The 15961-nt window shown below is 49.7% G+C and overlaps 1 protein-coding gene across 3 annotated transcripts in view; it reads right to left on the minus strand.

Annotated features, from left to right (window-relative positions):
* Positions 1 to 787: 787 nt before the first annotated feature.
* Positions 788 to 15961, minus strand: part of LOC146060553 (uncharacterized) — a 335594-nt gene continuing 320420 nt past the window's right edge. For all 3 annotated transcript variants that reach the window (XM_083174016.1, XM_083173934.1, XM_083174187.1), the window contains 5 exons: positions 8960 to 9097; positions 8671 to 8805; positions 8327 to 8440; positions 5889 to 6183; positions 788 to 3092 (listed from right to left, as the gene is read on the minus strand). In XM_083174016.1, coding sequence (XP_083030142.1) covers positions 2533 to 3092; positions 5889 to 6183; positions 8327 to 8440; positions 8671 to 8805; positions 8960 to 9097 — 1242 coding nt within the window. In that variant the 3' untranslated portion in view covers positions 788 to 2532. The remainder of the gene's footprint in view (positions 3093 to 5888; positions 6184 to 8326; positions 8441 to 8670; positions 8806 to 8959; positions 9098 to 15961) is intronic.

Genomic DNA, 15961 nt, shown 5'->3' on the forward strand with positions numbered 1-15961 from the left:
CAAGTTCAGCTCTGCCAGCTACAGAAGCAGAGGTCTGGTCCGTGACCAGTGGGGAACCAATTGACACCAGTTGGGGGGGCTGTCAGCAGCGGGTCGATGCGCACACTCTAGCAGGTAGTACTCAGGTGTCAGCGTTTGGGCCTGAGTCAGTATCCGTGGTTCCAGACACCACGTAGGAGGATTCTGGTAGTGGCAGCAGTAACCCTGCCCACTGCGTATTGGGCGGAGTCAGTAACAGGCGGTTACTGACGACAACAGGGAATCCCCTATTGACCAGGAACCGCTATCTGAGGACCCAAAGGGCGTAGCCAGAGCGTAAGGGCAGGCATCCGGTCACGGGGGGGGGGGGGGGGGGGGGGATTGTGTGCCTATACTTTTTTTATGGGGGGGGGGGGAATGTGTGCCTATACTCTATATGGTGGGGATTTTGTGCCTATACTCTAAATGGGGGGGGGATTGTGTGCCTATACTCTATATGGGGGGAATGTGTGCCTATACTCTATATGGGGGTTATGTGCGTCTATACTCTATATGGGGGGAATGTGTGCATTTACTCTATAGGGGGGGATCTGTGCCTATACTCTATATGGGGGGGATGTGTGCCTATACTCTATGGGGGGGAATGTGTGCCTATACTCTATGGGGGGAATGTGTGCATATACTCTATATAGGGGGGAATGTGTGCCTATTGTCACATTTCGTGAAGCACCAGCTGGAGTGTAACGGAGGCTGGGTGCTTTGATATAAGGTTGTTGCATTAACGAAAGAAGGGAGTGAAGCAATGAGATAAAGTAAAACCTTATTTAATGAAGATACTGCGATACAGGTTGTAAATGATGGCACAATAATATACTGTAAGTTATGGAATGATAAAAGTCAATAATACAATACTTTATTGAAGAGGATGGAGATGCTTGGTAATTGAAAGAAGTATTGGAGGATTGGTTGAAGAATTGGATGATTGGTTTTAGGGTTGGACGATTGGATGAAGAATTGAATGATTGAATAAAGAGTTGAATGATTGAATGAGGATTGGATGATTGGATGAAGAATTGGATGAAGATTGGATGGTTGAAAGTTGGATGATTCTGTCCTTGCTGAATAGGATCGTGGCTGCAGAACCAGGAGTAACCGTGGATAATAACCATCAGGAGTGAGGAGAAAGATAATACCCCTTTGGGAGGCTAACCTGGTCCAGTCCGTATTGGCAGCAGCAGGTTCTGTGGTACACAGGTGTAGCAGTGAGACGATCAGCAGGAGTAGAAGAGAACTTCACTGGAGGTGCAGGAACTGTAGTAACTACCACAGACAGCCAGGAGTGAGCAATGATGCATAGGCATGGACATCATTGTACTGACTGGCGGTCTTGCCCGGCAAGTCTATGTGGCAATTGGATAGCCGTTTGACAGTAGGAGGTGGAGCCGTACAGTACAGGTTGCAGGATCCCAAAAGATGGCGGCCGCCAGCGGAGGCGACAGAAACCAGCCGGTGGTGAGTGTGCGCAGATGCGCAGTTGCCGGCGTTTCCAGCCAGAGGCCTAACCAGGCACAGACACACATGGCAACTCACATCTCACGCCACCTATGCCCTGCATGGCACCGGAGCACACAGCACCACTGTCACCACGTGGTGACAGTGCAGGAATATGCACCCCACCAGCACAAGGAACAGGAGCAGAGTCGAGTGCCAGGGTAGTAGACATGCTGATGCAGGACCTAGGGCTAGGCACAGCACAGGGGAACTGGATAGCAGCCATGGTGGTCGTGACACCTATACTCTATGGGGGGAATGTGTGCCTATACTCTATATAGGGGGGATGTGTGCCTATACTCTATGGGGGGAATGTGTACATATACTCTATTGGGGGGATCTGTGCCTTTACTCTATCGTATTTAATGTGTGCATATACTCTATTGCATTTAATTACTTTTTAAAGTTTATCCTTAACCCCTTACAAAAAAAAAGGAAAACTCATTAAGGCGTCTATACATTAATTAGGTTTCAACCTTAACACACACTTTAATCTAGCTTAACTAAAATAACTCACACTGACGCAATAAAGACACTGACACCAAAGCATTATATTTAAAGGTTATATATATATATATATATATATATATATATATATATATATATTTATTACGTGGTATGACCCCTCTTAAAGGGCTGGCAACAAGGTACCATGTAATATCCAGCTCTAGCCACATCACATTGGCGGTGACTTAAATGCCCCAACTAATCAATATTAATATGGTGACTACCGAAACGTCCCATCTGACAAAGGCACAACCTAACATTGGGAAGTCTCTTCAGCCCTTACCTGGCTGGTGTGGACACTCCTGTGAAGGAGTGCCCAAATTGTCCACCCCCCGCAAAGCCAGGACACACCCGCCATCTTTTCTAGGGGCAGTGCCTCCCAATGTCCATTTATGCCGCAAGTGACTGCTGGACCGTGACACCGTACTGCCAGGCTCTAAGATACATCCTTGAGAGGCTCTAAGAGCCAACGCATGCCACCCAATGAAGGCCAACCTAAGCTACACATGAAAAAATATCCCCCAGAAACACCCCTAAACCCAAAGTAGTCAAGCTGACACCATCGCTAGCGTAATACGGTGGGCTGGCCTGCAGCAGCAAAGGGTGACGAATGGCCGAACCCCCTATAGCCAAAACTAACTTAGACACAGCATTGTTCACCTTCTTGCTGGCCCTATTGATCCCGGAGACATCAGAGCACCCCTGCCAAACCATGCGGGGAAGAATATCTGACCAGACTAAATGGACCGAAGGCCAACGTCGAAAAAGCTCAAGGAGGTCCTCCTTGATCACCTTAATAACCTTACTGCTCAACATATGGCACAGATCGTCCCCCCCTAGATGAATCACCACTACAGCAGGACGTCCCCATGCCGTCTCTTCTCTATCCAGGAGGGCCAGCAAACCGGACCACCTAAGGCCCCTGACTCCGAACCACCTAACTGTACGTCCACTGGACAACTCAAAAGCCCTCCTAGCTGAAGGGTGCTGTTCGGCCCAAAAAACAAACGAGTTGCCGACTACCCACATCTCTCCCAGAGGTATTGAAGGGGAAGCTGAAAGAAAAAAAGGACCTAACGTCAGTAAAAAGGAATACATTTCCAAGTATTAGTAAAGCAAGGTAAGTTAGTACAGTGGACCCAAGTGAAGCCGAAAACTTGGTAAAACACCTCTTGTGTGTTCCGGAAGGGGAAGGTGGGCCAAATTTAAATTAATTAGGATCCATGGCGGTAAAAAATGCAAGAAAGTCCTTCACACCCCCAATTCCGGAACACTAGCTGTTAAACAGGCGGGTAAACAGCGGTTTTGGGTCAGCGCAACAGGCGCACTACATCTAAATCTTATCGGTACTCTTTACCTAGAACGGCACCCACGATTTTGATCGTGGGCATCGTTAGTAAAAAATCGCGGGCATCGCATGCACTAAAAAATCGTGATTTCCCATAGGGAACAATGTTAAATGTCCCAATTGACGCGATTTTCCTGTTCAATGTCTCAATTGACCCGATTTTTCCATAGGAAACAATGTTAAATGGCCCACAGAGGCCAAATAGGCACCCTGAAGTGTGAAATGGCCCCCACAATTGTTAACGCCACCCCACGATCAACGTGAACCCGAAGCGTGGCGAGCACAGCGAGCCCGCGAGGGGCGGCGGTACGCGTCCTACGACCTTTTCATACCCCCACTATCCACGTCGGCGTGGAGTTGAGAATAGAAAGTATGGCGAGTGCAGCGAGGGGACGCGGACAGCTGTGAAGCCCGCGAGGGAACGCGGATATCACTTTCTATTCTCAACTCCACGCCGACGTGGATAGTGGGGGTATGAAAAGGTCGTAGGTTGCGTACCGCTGCGCTCGCCACGCTTCGGGTTCACATTGATCGTGGGGTGGCGTTAACAATTGACCCATTTAACATTGTTCCCCATGTAAAATCGCGGTAATCGCGTCGATCGCATCGCATGCGATTTTTTGGCCGCATGCAATGCAATCTTTGCAATTTTTTTACCTGCGATGCCCATGATCAAAATCGTGGGCGCCCTTCTAGGTAAAGAGTACCGAAACAGATTCCTTGTAAAACCGCAGGCGACTCAGGAGGGGGGCAAGGACCCAACGCACCACTCTCCCCCGGAAAAAAAGGTACAGAAACCAGCAGAACCGGCCGTATCTGTGTGCAATTGCAAACGGGTACTAGAATCGGGCCGTGACTCCAAAAAGGAGGACCACACCCGGAGGTCACCCTTCATCTCCCCAGACAAGTGAATGGTTAGTTGCAGGCTGGAAATCCCCGCCGTAACCATCTCAAGCTTCCAGCAAAAAACCCGCCCCATCGGGATGACCAGGCAGGCAAAATATAGGGACCCTAACAGGGACTGCGCTTGGCGGAGCCTAACCCTGACTAACCCCAGACATTCCTCCAACTGTCCCTGAAGACGGGCAACTTTGTACACAGGGAGCCGGCAACAACCGACCACCGTGTCCACCTCTATACCGAGGTAATACAAGCAAGTGGATGGGCCCTCCATCTGGTCTTCCGCCACCGGGACCCTCAATTCCTTAAAGAGTGACCCCGCAAAACTAAGCAACTCCTGATAAGCAGAACCATCCCATGTGCCTACAAAAAGAAAATCAACCCAGATAGTGGTCAACGCCATCATGGCCATACCCTCCTTAATACACCAGTGTAAAAACATGCTAAATTTCTCAAAATAGGCACAAGAGATGGAACAACCCATGAGCAAGCAATGGTCAATATAAATATACCCTTCTAACCGGAAGCCCATGAACCCAAATGAATTGGTGTGGAGGGGCAAGAGGCGGAAAGCAGATTCCACATCCAGTTTGGCCAAAAGGGCACCTTGACCAAAACCCTGGATTATGTCGTGGGGCGCATTGAAGAGCTGGTAACGGACACGGCAGAATTCAGCAGGAATTGCATCATTCACAGATCACCCGTGTGATTAAGACAGGTGCTGGATCATCCAAAACTTGCCCAACATCTTCTTGGGCACCACCCCTAGTGGGAAAATGCACAATTTGGGCAAAGGCTGTGAGTCAAAAGGTCCACACATGCTGCCCAAAGCTATCTCAGTGTCCACCTTTTGTCTCACCACATGGGGCAACTCCATAGCCGAACGCAAATTCCTGCGTAAAACATCAGTAACCTCCTCCCCAATGGGCAAATGAAACCCCAAACTAAAACCCTTGAGAAGGAATTCCACATCCTGCCTATTCGGGTACCGGGACAACCACCACGACAGCGGAGACTCTAATCGGGAGTGGGCCTGCGAGGGCACCAGAAGGGGCAGACTTGCACTCTTTGGCAGGGTGACCAGCTCCGAACACTCGAAAGTGTGTCGGAACCGACAACTCGCACCTCTTGTGCACTTGGAGTCACTGTATGCAAAGCACTTTCCTTTCACCGAAGGGGGCGCTGCCCCCTTCTTAACAGGATAGGGATTCTTAACTAGTGACTCGGCAGTGGGGGTCTGGCTGGTGACCTCCAGTCAAATCTCCACATCCTTGAAACCGAGAGCATTACCCTCCAGATTATGAAGAAATTTACAGTCGTAATCCCTCCAGACGAACCCCCTGTACTTCAAAAACATCTCATTTATCATGAAGATGTACCTTTCTACTAACCCTTTTACGCAGACCCCTAGTCACTGCGGTGTTTAAGCAATGCACATCTCCCCATGCAAAGAGGGTTCCTTTGGAGCTGCCGCCTTATTAGGCGCGTTAGCCTTCCCCACTTTCTTAGTGACCTCGCGCGCAACTAGCTTTCTCGTAGCTCCTAGCGGAGCAGTCTATAGAGTACGACACTGAAGTGGAGACATGTGCAGTATTAAGCTCACCAGTTCCTGGCGCGGGACCCTCATCTGTAGGTCTGACGGAAGCCCCAGCTTCGGCTGCTCCAGCGGCCGCTGACACACCAGGGGAGGGAATGACAATGGGAGGACCAGACATTGGAACCAGAGCAGATGGACCATCCGACCAGACGTCATCCCTGGTTGCCCCAGGCACCACGGGAGGTACTGATAAGGGAGCAGGTTGAGCATCCTTAACGACAGGTGTAACTGCCACATTCGTATCCATTGCGGTCAGCTCTGGAGAATCAAAGGCTCCCACCGCCAACCTGGGTAAACCTTCCTGGGAAACAAAAGAAGATGTTACATTCATGGACGCAGTACCCGCATCCCCTGAGGCTGCACCGCAATCGACTGGAGCAGGAGTGGCACCACCGCCAGCCGACATGATATATGGCGGCAGCCACAGGGAGGGGGGGGGGTAGGCATTAAATGCAGGCTGCACAGTCCCGAAAGGCTGCTGCCAACAATTGTGCTGCTGCCAAGGCGCCGCATGGCCGCCAAAGGGTTAACCCGAAAATGCCGGTGACTCAGGCACACTATGTGGGCATTAAAGGACCAAGTGGTCTGGGGCCCATGGGACAAGGGAAAACAGGTAGCAAGCAACAGGGCCAACAATGAGGTCATGGAGACAGGGAACGTCTGCTGCAGGTAGGTATGAGCCAGGCCGAAATGCTGGGGTGGTACCAATTGCCTTGGCCATAGCCCGGACCTGCGAACGTGTACGAAACCGCAAATTGGGCAGATACCAGTTGAAACACCCCTGCCGGGGCTGCAGTAGGCACCTGGTCCTACCCGAACCAGGCCCAGCAATGGCCCTTGAACCCATGTTCTGCAGTTGTAGACCCCCAGACCCTGCACAATGCCCGTGGTGCTAAAATCGGCAGGGTGGGGGCAACTCTTCAACCAGCCTGGACCTAAACCCACAGGGCAACGTTAGGCAGAGGTGTTGGTGCCAGTCCTATCGCTGACACCTGGGGACGCTGAAGGGGAGCCGGCGGCACCGCAATGGCGCCAACAGCAGTGACCCACCAAGCCTCCGGACCCACTGGGGTCTGTGGGGCGCGGGAAACCAGGAGGGAGAGGGCTGCCGCAGGGCCAACCTGAGAGTACTGTTCTCAGGCCTGGATGTGGCCTGGGAGGGGCCCCCGACCACGTCCGCCATGTAAGCCAGGGAGGGGGGCTGGGCCTCAAAAGAGCAGCCATGGGTGGCCATGTGACCTCATACCCAGCCATCCACAAAACAATGGAGGGGGGAACCAGAACGGCGGGGACGGGACATTGTGCAAGGCGGTGGTGCGTGAATCTGCACAGCAAATTAATGGGCGTTGAGGGGATACAGACAGTACTTACCTAAGGCTGGTCTGGAGTTGCTGAAAGAACTTCTGCAAGAGGAAGTACTCTCTGTCAGGACCTGCCTATATACCTCTCTCCTAAGCTCACACCCATATGCTCACCTATAGGCTACCTACAAAACTGATACCAACTTTTAAACAACTAGCAGTCATTACCTCTGCAGTCATTAACTCTGCAACCCCAAAAATGTAAGCCTCTTAAGTATGCTCTGGCTTAGGCAGCTCTCGCTTAATCGAAGTAAGACATTCATTTTTAAAAAATAAACATTTTTTAAATTTCACTTTCATCACCCCCCGACAACCAGGTGAAGAAAATGATGAGAAAATTACCAAGTTTAGAAAACTATTAGAAGGTGTGAAATTTATCACCAAACATTTGATGGGCAAGAATTGAATATCACGACTTATAAAAGTTATGAAAAAAGGGAGAATAGGCGTGACAAAGGGAACAAACCAACATATATTACAATGGTCGGCGACCATCGAGAGATTTCTCCAGCGCTTGCAGATCAGAGACACCTTTATGGTGTCTTTGATCTGCATGCACCCTGTGCGGGAAGCAGGCGGGCAGCTGACTCTTAAAAAGCTGACCTGTTTAGCCAGGACAGATGGACTAGACCAGGGCTGGGCAACACCGGCCCTCCAGATGTTAATGAACAACACATCCCAGGATGCTTTGCATTAGTTTTGCTATGTGGCCATGCTGAAACTGATACCAGGCATGCTGGGATGTGTAGTTCATCAACATCTGGAGGGCCGGTGCTGACCTGGATCTACAATGCCCAGAGGCAACTTGGTATGGCACTTAGAAATGGCTGTCCGGAGTGCAGTAGGGCTGCCCGAAAGGCTTTTCCCACCAAGAAGACCAAAGCGCTCACCAGCCTCACTCTTCCTCATGGACAATTCCTCCCCCTCAGAAACAGCAGTGTCAGGAGCCTAAACCCACCCAGCGCTGTGACCAAAATGTGGGCCACGTACAATGTCCGTCAGATAGGGCAGATTAGCATTCATTGCACTTTGGACCCCTAATGGGCTCCCTCACACATTCAGCCAGCAGGTGGTCTGACTCACCTCATTTGTGCCTCCATCAGAAGAGGTTGCACTGTCCTCATCCGGTAATCTCCTCTCCTTTCTCTCCATCTGGTCCTTCTTCTCCAAACCCTGATCCGATGTCACCTCTGAGGCCTATTGTACAGAGAAAGAGATTCTGGAATATGTCATAGAAAAAGATTATTACGTATTGCACATTTAATTGCATACATCTATTTAAGCTTCTAATCCAGGAGCCTCCAAGATCTAAGGCACTCATTAAATGACGTGGACATCATCAAGGACTGCCCTTGACCCATCTCTGCGCAGTCCTCATCCCCCTGCTGTCACACTTCATGTTTCTTAATTTTATTGCGTTCTGTTACCGGTGAGTCTTCAGGGGCAGATTTCTTCTTCATTTTCCTTGTGGGTGGACTCTGTTCCTCCTCTTCCTCTAACCCCATCTCCAATCCGTCACCCTGAGACTTTAGTTCCACCCTCTCCTTGCTTGGCCCTTCTCCCTGAGGAAAGAGGAATATCAGCTCTAGAGCACCACCTGGCATTAGCATTTCAGTGTAATGGATGAACAATCTAGTCAGCACACCGTGGTCCCCTAGGAAGCCTCTTCTCACACATTCAGCCAGCAGGTGGCGCCACGGTCGTCCTCTGACTCACCTCATCCCTGCTTCTGTCAGGTGATGGCTCAGTGTCCTCCACCATTGCCATCGCCTCTTGTAGCTTTATCAATTGCTTCTGATTCTGAAATAGTCCCTTCTGCAATTTACGCCTTATCTTCTCCGGTACATTTGAGCTCTGATGGACAGAGAAAAGGATTCTCGGTCATACAAAAACAGAATTTTGGTACTTACAGTTAAAGCCCTTTCTCTGATTCCATAGGGGATGCTGAAAGGCAGGTTTACATCGAGTATACACTGGTGATTAGTGGAGTCGGCACTTTATATAACTTGCAATGTGTAATAGTGAAAAATGAAAACTAAGGTATATGACTAGGTATAAGGGAGAAGTAAAGATGAAAGAAAGCGCAGTTTAGAAAGATAAAAAAGCACCTGTAGGGGAAAAAAAGGTTAATAATGCTTACACTCTTTAAGAGTTAAAAAGTCCAGGGTAACGTGCTAGCTCTGTCCCTACCTCTATTGAGACACTGCGGGCAGTGTGGGGAGCTGGCGGCGTCTGATATAGAAAAGCTACTTCTTCTCCCGCTCCGTCTCCCTGCAGTGCTGCAGCGCGTGTGTGCGCTCGTAGATGGAATCTTCACTCTGCGGCTTCATCCGGGTGTTAGTGCAGGGGGTCCAGCACGTATCCACGGGCGAAAGGAGCTGATCAAGGTGTTTCGTGAGTCTAGGCGTACTTTTTCAAGATAAATGCCTGCTTTACTTTCTGTCTTTTTATAGGACAAAATCTTTATTTGTAAAAACTGAAGTGGTCACCTAGAATGGTGGGAACCAAATGTTAAAACCAGTGTGTGCTTTTGTTAAAGCAGTCTTCTGGAGAGAAAAAAGGGGCCGTGCAATAAAAAAATATTGCTAAAAAAAAATAAAATAAAATATTTATTAAAATATTTGGTACTTGTGAGTTATCCGGACGCCCGATTTCAAAATCGGGTCGGATCGGGCACATCGCATCGCATCGCATGCGACCATCGGATGCGATGCGATGCGATGACCCGATTTTTCCATAGGAATCAATGTTAAAATGGACTGAGTCCATTTTAACATGGAATTCAATGGGAAAAAGGGGTCCTTTTCATACCCCTACTATCCAAGTGGGCATGGAGTTGGATATAAACCTGTGGCGAGCGTAGCGAGCCACCGAGCCCGAAGCGTGGCGAGCGTAGCGAGCCCCGCGAGGGGACACGGAATACCGTCCCCTCGCGGGGCTCGCTTCGCTCGCCACGCTTCGGGCTCGGTGGCTCGCTACGCTCGCCACAGGTTTATATCCAACTCCATGCCCACTTGGATAGTAGGGGTATGAAAAGGACCCCTTTTTCCATAGGAATCATTTTAACATTGATTCCTATGGAAAAATCGGGTCATCGCATCCGATGGTCGCATGCGATGCGATGCGATGCGATATCGCATCGCATCGTATCTGATTGTATGCCTTAACTTAAGGCATACAATCAAAAAATCGGGCGTCCAGATAACTCACAAGTACCAAATATTTTTATATTGGTTGCAAAATATACAATATCATAAACAGGTGCTTTCTAGGGAAATTAGGAGTAGGAAAGAATGAAAAAGAGGAAGAAAGGAATTGTACTCATTAATGTAATTATTCAAGAATGGTTCCGTTTCTAGGAATGCATTTAACTCAAAATCTATGTTCATGTCTCTTGGGTGGAGAGTTTGTAGGTCGAAAATCCACTTTGAATTATGAAATCTCCACCTCTCCAATGTTGTTTTACTTTTTGGATTCCAATAAAGGATAAACCTTTCGGGTTTTTTTCGTGGCAGGTTAAAAAATGATTTGAGGCGCTATGGGTGGTGAGGCCACTTTTATAAATGTGCTCGGAAAGCCTTATTGAGTTGTCTTTTTGTCTGGCCTACATATTGATGTCCGCATAGACATTGGAGTAGGTAGATTACCCCTTCAGATTCGCACGAAATGAAGTCTCTTATTTTATATTTATTTTTGTTGGTATTTGAAGAAAAACTTGTTGTTGGTTCCTTCATTTTTGCATGCTTCGCATTTCAAGCAAGAATGGAATCCTTCAATCTTCTCTCTTCTCTGTTCTCTATTGGGTTTGTGAAACTGGCTACTAATTATTGTTTAAGGTTTCGTGCTCTTTTGTAAATTATTCGTGGCCTTTCAGTAAGATGAAGTTTTAGATCATCATCTAATTGCAGATTTTTTTTCACATGTTCTATGGTTGCTGTTAAACGAAGTGACAAAAGATAGTTCTTGTTTTTTGTTGTCTGTTGAGCGAGTCTTGTATTTTAGTGTATCTTTTCGTTCGATGTTTGAAACAGTCAGTAATTGCTCTCGTAGAATGTTTTCTTTGTACCCTCTATTCATGAAGTTATTTATCATAGTTTGGCTTTGTTCTAGAAAGGTGGTGGTATTTGTACAGTTACAATGTTCTTTTATACTGTCAGCGTGGGATGTTTTTCACCCGCAGCCACCGAGTGAAGATTCCATCTACGAGCGCACACACGTGCCGCAGCACTGCAGGGAGACGGAGGGGGAGAAGAAGCGGCTTTTCTACATCAGTCGCCGCCAGCTCCCCACATCGCCCGCAGTGTCTCAATAGAGGTAGGGACAGAGTTAGCACCTTACCCGGGACTTTTTAATCAATCTCTTAAAAAAAAGGAGTGTAAGCATTATTAACCTTATTTTCCCCTACAAGTGCTTTTTTATCTTTCTAAACTGCGCTTTCTTTCATCTTTACTTCTCCCTTAAAGTCATATACCTTAGCTCTCATTTTTCACTATTATTTATCTATGCCAAATTATTGAGCTGCTTAATTTCACATTATAGCGCAGTGAACACCCCCCAGCTTTGATAATTTGTAATGTGTTGCAGGCTCCTCCCCCTCTAGACCCCTTCCCTTCACCAGGTACAAAACTGCACGAGCAGAAACGGTAAAGCCAACTGTAGAGGAGGATAGAATTCAGACCAAACAAAACCACACAAACACACAGAACATACAGTAAGGCAAAGCTGCTGCAACAGGTGTCATGAAACTTAAACTACAGCAGAAAAACATAAACTAAACAGCGCAGGATGGGCGCTCAGCGTCCCCTATGGAATCAGAGAAAGGGATTTACCAGCATGAACCCAAATCCTGTTTTTTCATCATCCAAAGGGGACGTCGCAAAGCTCCCATCCCGGTCAGGAGAGCTCTGTGTTCCATGCACAACATCTCAACCAAATTGCCCTTCTAAAGATGCAAAGGGATCAAACTTATTCAAATGAACAGATGTAGACCGGCTAGACCAACTAGAGGTCCATCATAGCTGCAAAACATAAACCCCCCGGGAAGCCACCCAAGAAGATCTTACAGAAGGCGTGGAATGAGCAGAAACAGAGGAAGGACAAGACTGCAAAGCAGCAGCATACACCTGGGTAATGACCATCCGCATTCAACGGGCTATAGTCTATTTAGCCAATAAATTTTGTGTGCGTCAAAAATAACAAACAATGAATCTGCCTTATGAAAAACTGCAGTCTGAACATAAATCCTTGGAGCACAGACCACATCCAAAGATCTAGCGCTTGGGAGAATCATCCTTAAGGACCGGTACCACAATATATTGATTTATATGGAAGGATGAAACGACCTTTGGCAAAAAACTTCCACATGTACACAGTTCCGCTTTGTCCTTGTGAAAAACAAGGTACTGTACATAGCAATTTACAGGAGTGAGCTCTCAACTCCAAGATTCTCCTAGCAGAAGCCAAGGCTAAAGCATAACAGTCTTCAAGAACAAAAACTTCAAATCTGTGGACTCCAATTGACCGACAGGATTGCAAGAATCTCAAAACAAGATTATAATCTCAAAATGCCGTAGGAGCAATGAACTGCGGTTGAAGACGCAAAGCCCCCTGAAGCAATGTCTGAACCTGGGGCAGCAACGCACCCTGCATTGAAAAAAAATATGGAAAGGGCAGAGACCTGCACCTTTAACTAGCCAAGTTGTAAATCAGCATCCAGTCCCACCTGAAGAAAAATCAGGCCAACTAAAAAGAAGATGATGTTGGATAATGCTTTTGTTCACACCAATCAACATACGATTTTCATATCTGATGGTAATGCTTAGAAGTCACAGACTTATGGGCTTTCAGCATAGTAGGAGTCATTACTGAGGGGATGCCCTGCCTGCGGAGGAGTGCTCTCTCAACAGCCAACGTAGTCAAAAGCAGTCGCCATGTGTCTGGAAAGTGATATAGGCCTCGCTGAAGCAGGCCCAGTCTCAGAGGTAGCGGCCAAGGGTCGTCAAAGATGAGCGACAGAAGATCGACATACCACGACCTGTGAGGTCAGTCTGAAGCTATGAGTATGGTCGCCGCTGCTTCTCCTATCACCCTCTTTAGTAGACGAGGCAAGAGATGAAACGGATCAAAAAGATACACCAACTGGACAGGCCAAAGGGTGGTCAGACTGTCCACCACCATGGTTCCACGATCCAGTGTCCTTGATGTCAAGCCTGAGGGTTGAGGCTTAGCCATCCACTAACACATGAAGGAGGGACCCAAAGGCGTGAATTACTTTCAATGAGTATATACTGTATATTTCTCCACACAGGTACATTACAGTCACAAACACAATATGACTCCATAAACAGTGGTGGAGATGATGCATAGATGATAGAACATCGATGGTAGCAGTTCAGACATAGTAGTAGCAGTACTGACATGTATGAGTAAAATGGATGTTTGAAGGACAGTGGTATCGATGTTAGAACGGTGATACGGACAAATGAATGTTCATTGCCATGATGCGATGTGAACCATAGATAGAATATTGGAGACAACAATACTTGAAGAGGAAATGTTCATTAGCATGATACGATGCGAACTATCGATTGGATATTGTCAGTGACTGCAGGAAAGAAGTAGAAGTTCACCAGATTACCATTACACAGGCACCGGACAGAACACCGATGATAACAGTTGGTCGATGATTGATCACCAATGGTGGCTGTATAGATGATGTCTTTCTGAGAGGTGTCTGGTGGAAGCTTAATGGTACCGGGTAGATGAGCAGCAGCAGTAGATGAAGTGTAGAGGTTGCAGACAACAATGGAGAACTAGTAGTGAGCCAGTAGAGTTTTGGGTAGTCACTGTAGTGTAGACAGGAGTGCAAGCTGCCCGCAGGGCCGGTGCTAGGGTCCATGGCACCCTAGGCAAAACCTCTGCCAGCCGCCCCCCCCCCAATTATTTATTTATTCCGTGAGGGCGCGCGCACACACACAGATTTTAACCCACTCCCCCAGGCAGTTAACCCCATTGAGTGGTGAGTTTTGCTGGGGCAGGACAAACCTACCAGGGCAGGTTTGTCCTGCCCCAGCAAAACCCACCACAGGAATTTGCAGGCTTCTCCCCTCACCTCTGCTCCAGCGTTAGTACGCCGGAGCTTCTATGCCGCCGCTGCGCTGTCCCCCTTGCCTTTGCCGGCGCCTGTCACTTTCAGCAGTGACGTCGGCTGCAGGCTGGGGGATGATTGCAGCGGCTCGGAAGGACTCGGGTGCCTGAGCGCTCCCGAGTCCCCCCGAGCCGCGCCGACCATCCCCGAGCCTGCTGCCGACGTCACTGTAATATGAGTGACAGGCGGCTAGCGGGACGGGCGGCTAGCGGGGCGGGCGGCAGGGGATCGCCAGACCAAAGGTGATGGCGAGGACGGGGGGGGACGGGGACAAGGTTTGTGGCGGGGGGTGGGCACTAGAGGTGCTGCGCCAATGGTGCACACCTGGCGCGCACCTATTGTATGTAGGTTAAGTTGTTAACTGATAAATAAGTGGCGCCCTCCAGCGGCCAGCGCCCTAGGCAGCTGCCTAATGCTGCCTAGTGGTAGCTCCGGCCCTGGATGCCCGGGAGCAGCAGGAGAGCAAGCTGCCCGGGAGAAGCAGGAGAGCAAGCTGCCCGGGAGCAGCAGGATTGCAAGCTGCCCGGGAACAGAAGGAGTCCAAGCTGCCCGGGAGCAGAAGGAGTCCAAGCTGCCCGGGAGCAGCAGGAGTGCAAGCTGCCCGGGAGCAGCAGGAGTGCAAGCTGCCCGGGAGCAGCAGGAGTGCAAGCTGCCCGGGAGCAGCAGGAGTGCAAGCTGCCCGGGAGCAGCAGGAGTAGATGAAGTGTAGAGGTTGCAGACAACAATGGAGAACCGATAGTGAGCCAGTAGAGGTTTGGGTAGTCACTGTAGTGTAGACAGGAGCTGTAACCGCCCGGGAGCAGCAGGAGTGGAGGCCACCCGGGAGCAGCAGTAGTGGAGGCCGCCCGGGAGCAGCAGGAGTGGAGGCCGCCCGGGAGCAGCAGGAGTGGAGGCCGCCCGGGAGCAGCAAGAGTGCAAGCTGCCCAGGAGCAGCAGGAGTAGATGAAGTGTAGAGGTTGCAGACAATAATGGAGAACCGATAGTGAGCCAGTAGAGGTTTGGGTAGTCACTGTAGTGTAGACAGGAGCTGTAACCGCCCGGGAGCAGCAGGAGTGGAGGCCGCCCGGGAGCAGCAGGAGTGGAGGCCGCCCGGGAGCAGCAGGAGTGGAGGCCGCCCGGGAGCAGCAGGAGTGCAAGCTGCCCGGGAGCAGCAGGAGTGCAAGCTGCCCGGGAGCAGCAGGAGTGCAAGCTGCCCGGGAGCAGCAGGAGTAGATGAAGTGTAGAGGTTGCAGACAACAATGGAGAACCGATAGTGAGCCAGTAGAGGTTTGGGTAGTCACTGTAGTGTAGACAGGAGCTGTAACCGCCCGGGAGCAGCAGGAGTGGAGGCCACCCGGGAGCAGCAGTAGTGGAGGCCGCCCGGGAGCAGCAGGAGTGGAGGCCGCCCGGGAGCAGCAGGAGTGGAGGCCGCCCGGGAGCAGCAGGAGTGGAGGCCGCCCGGGAGCAGCAGGAGTGGAGGCCGCCCGGGAGCAGCAGGAGTGGAGGCCGCCCGGGAGCAGCAGGAGTGGAGGCCGCCCGGGAGCAGCAGGAGTAGATGAAGTGTAGAGGTTGCAGACAATAATGGAGAACCG

Source organism: Crinia signifera, chromosome 1 (genome assembly GCF_055691185.1).
Source record: "Crinia signifera chromosome 1, ASM5569118v1, whole genome shotgun sequence".
NCBI classification, from domain to species: Eukaryota; Metazoa; Chordata; class Amphibia; order Anura; family Myobatrachidae; genus Crinia; species Crinia signifera.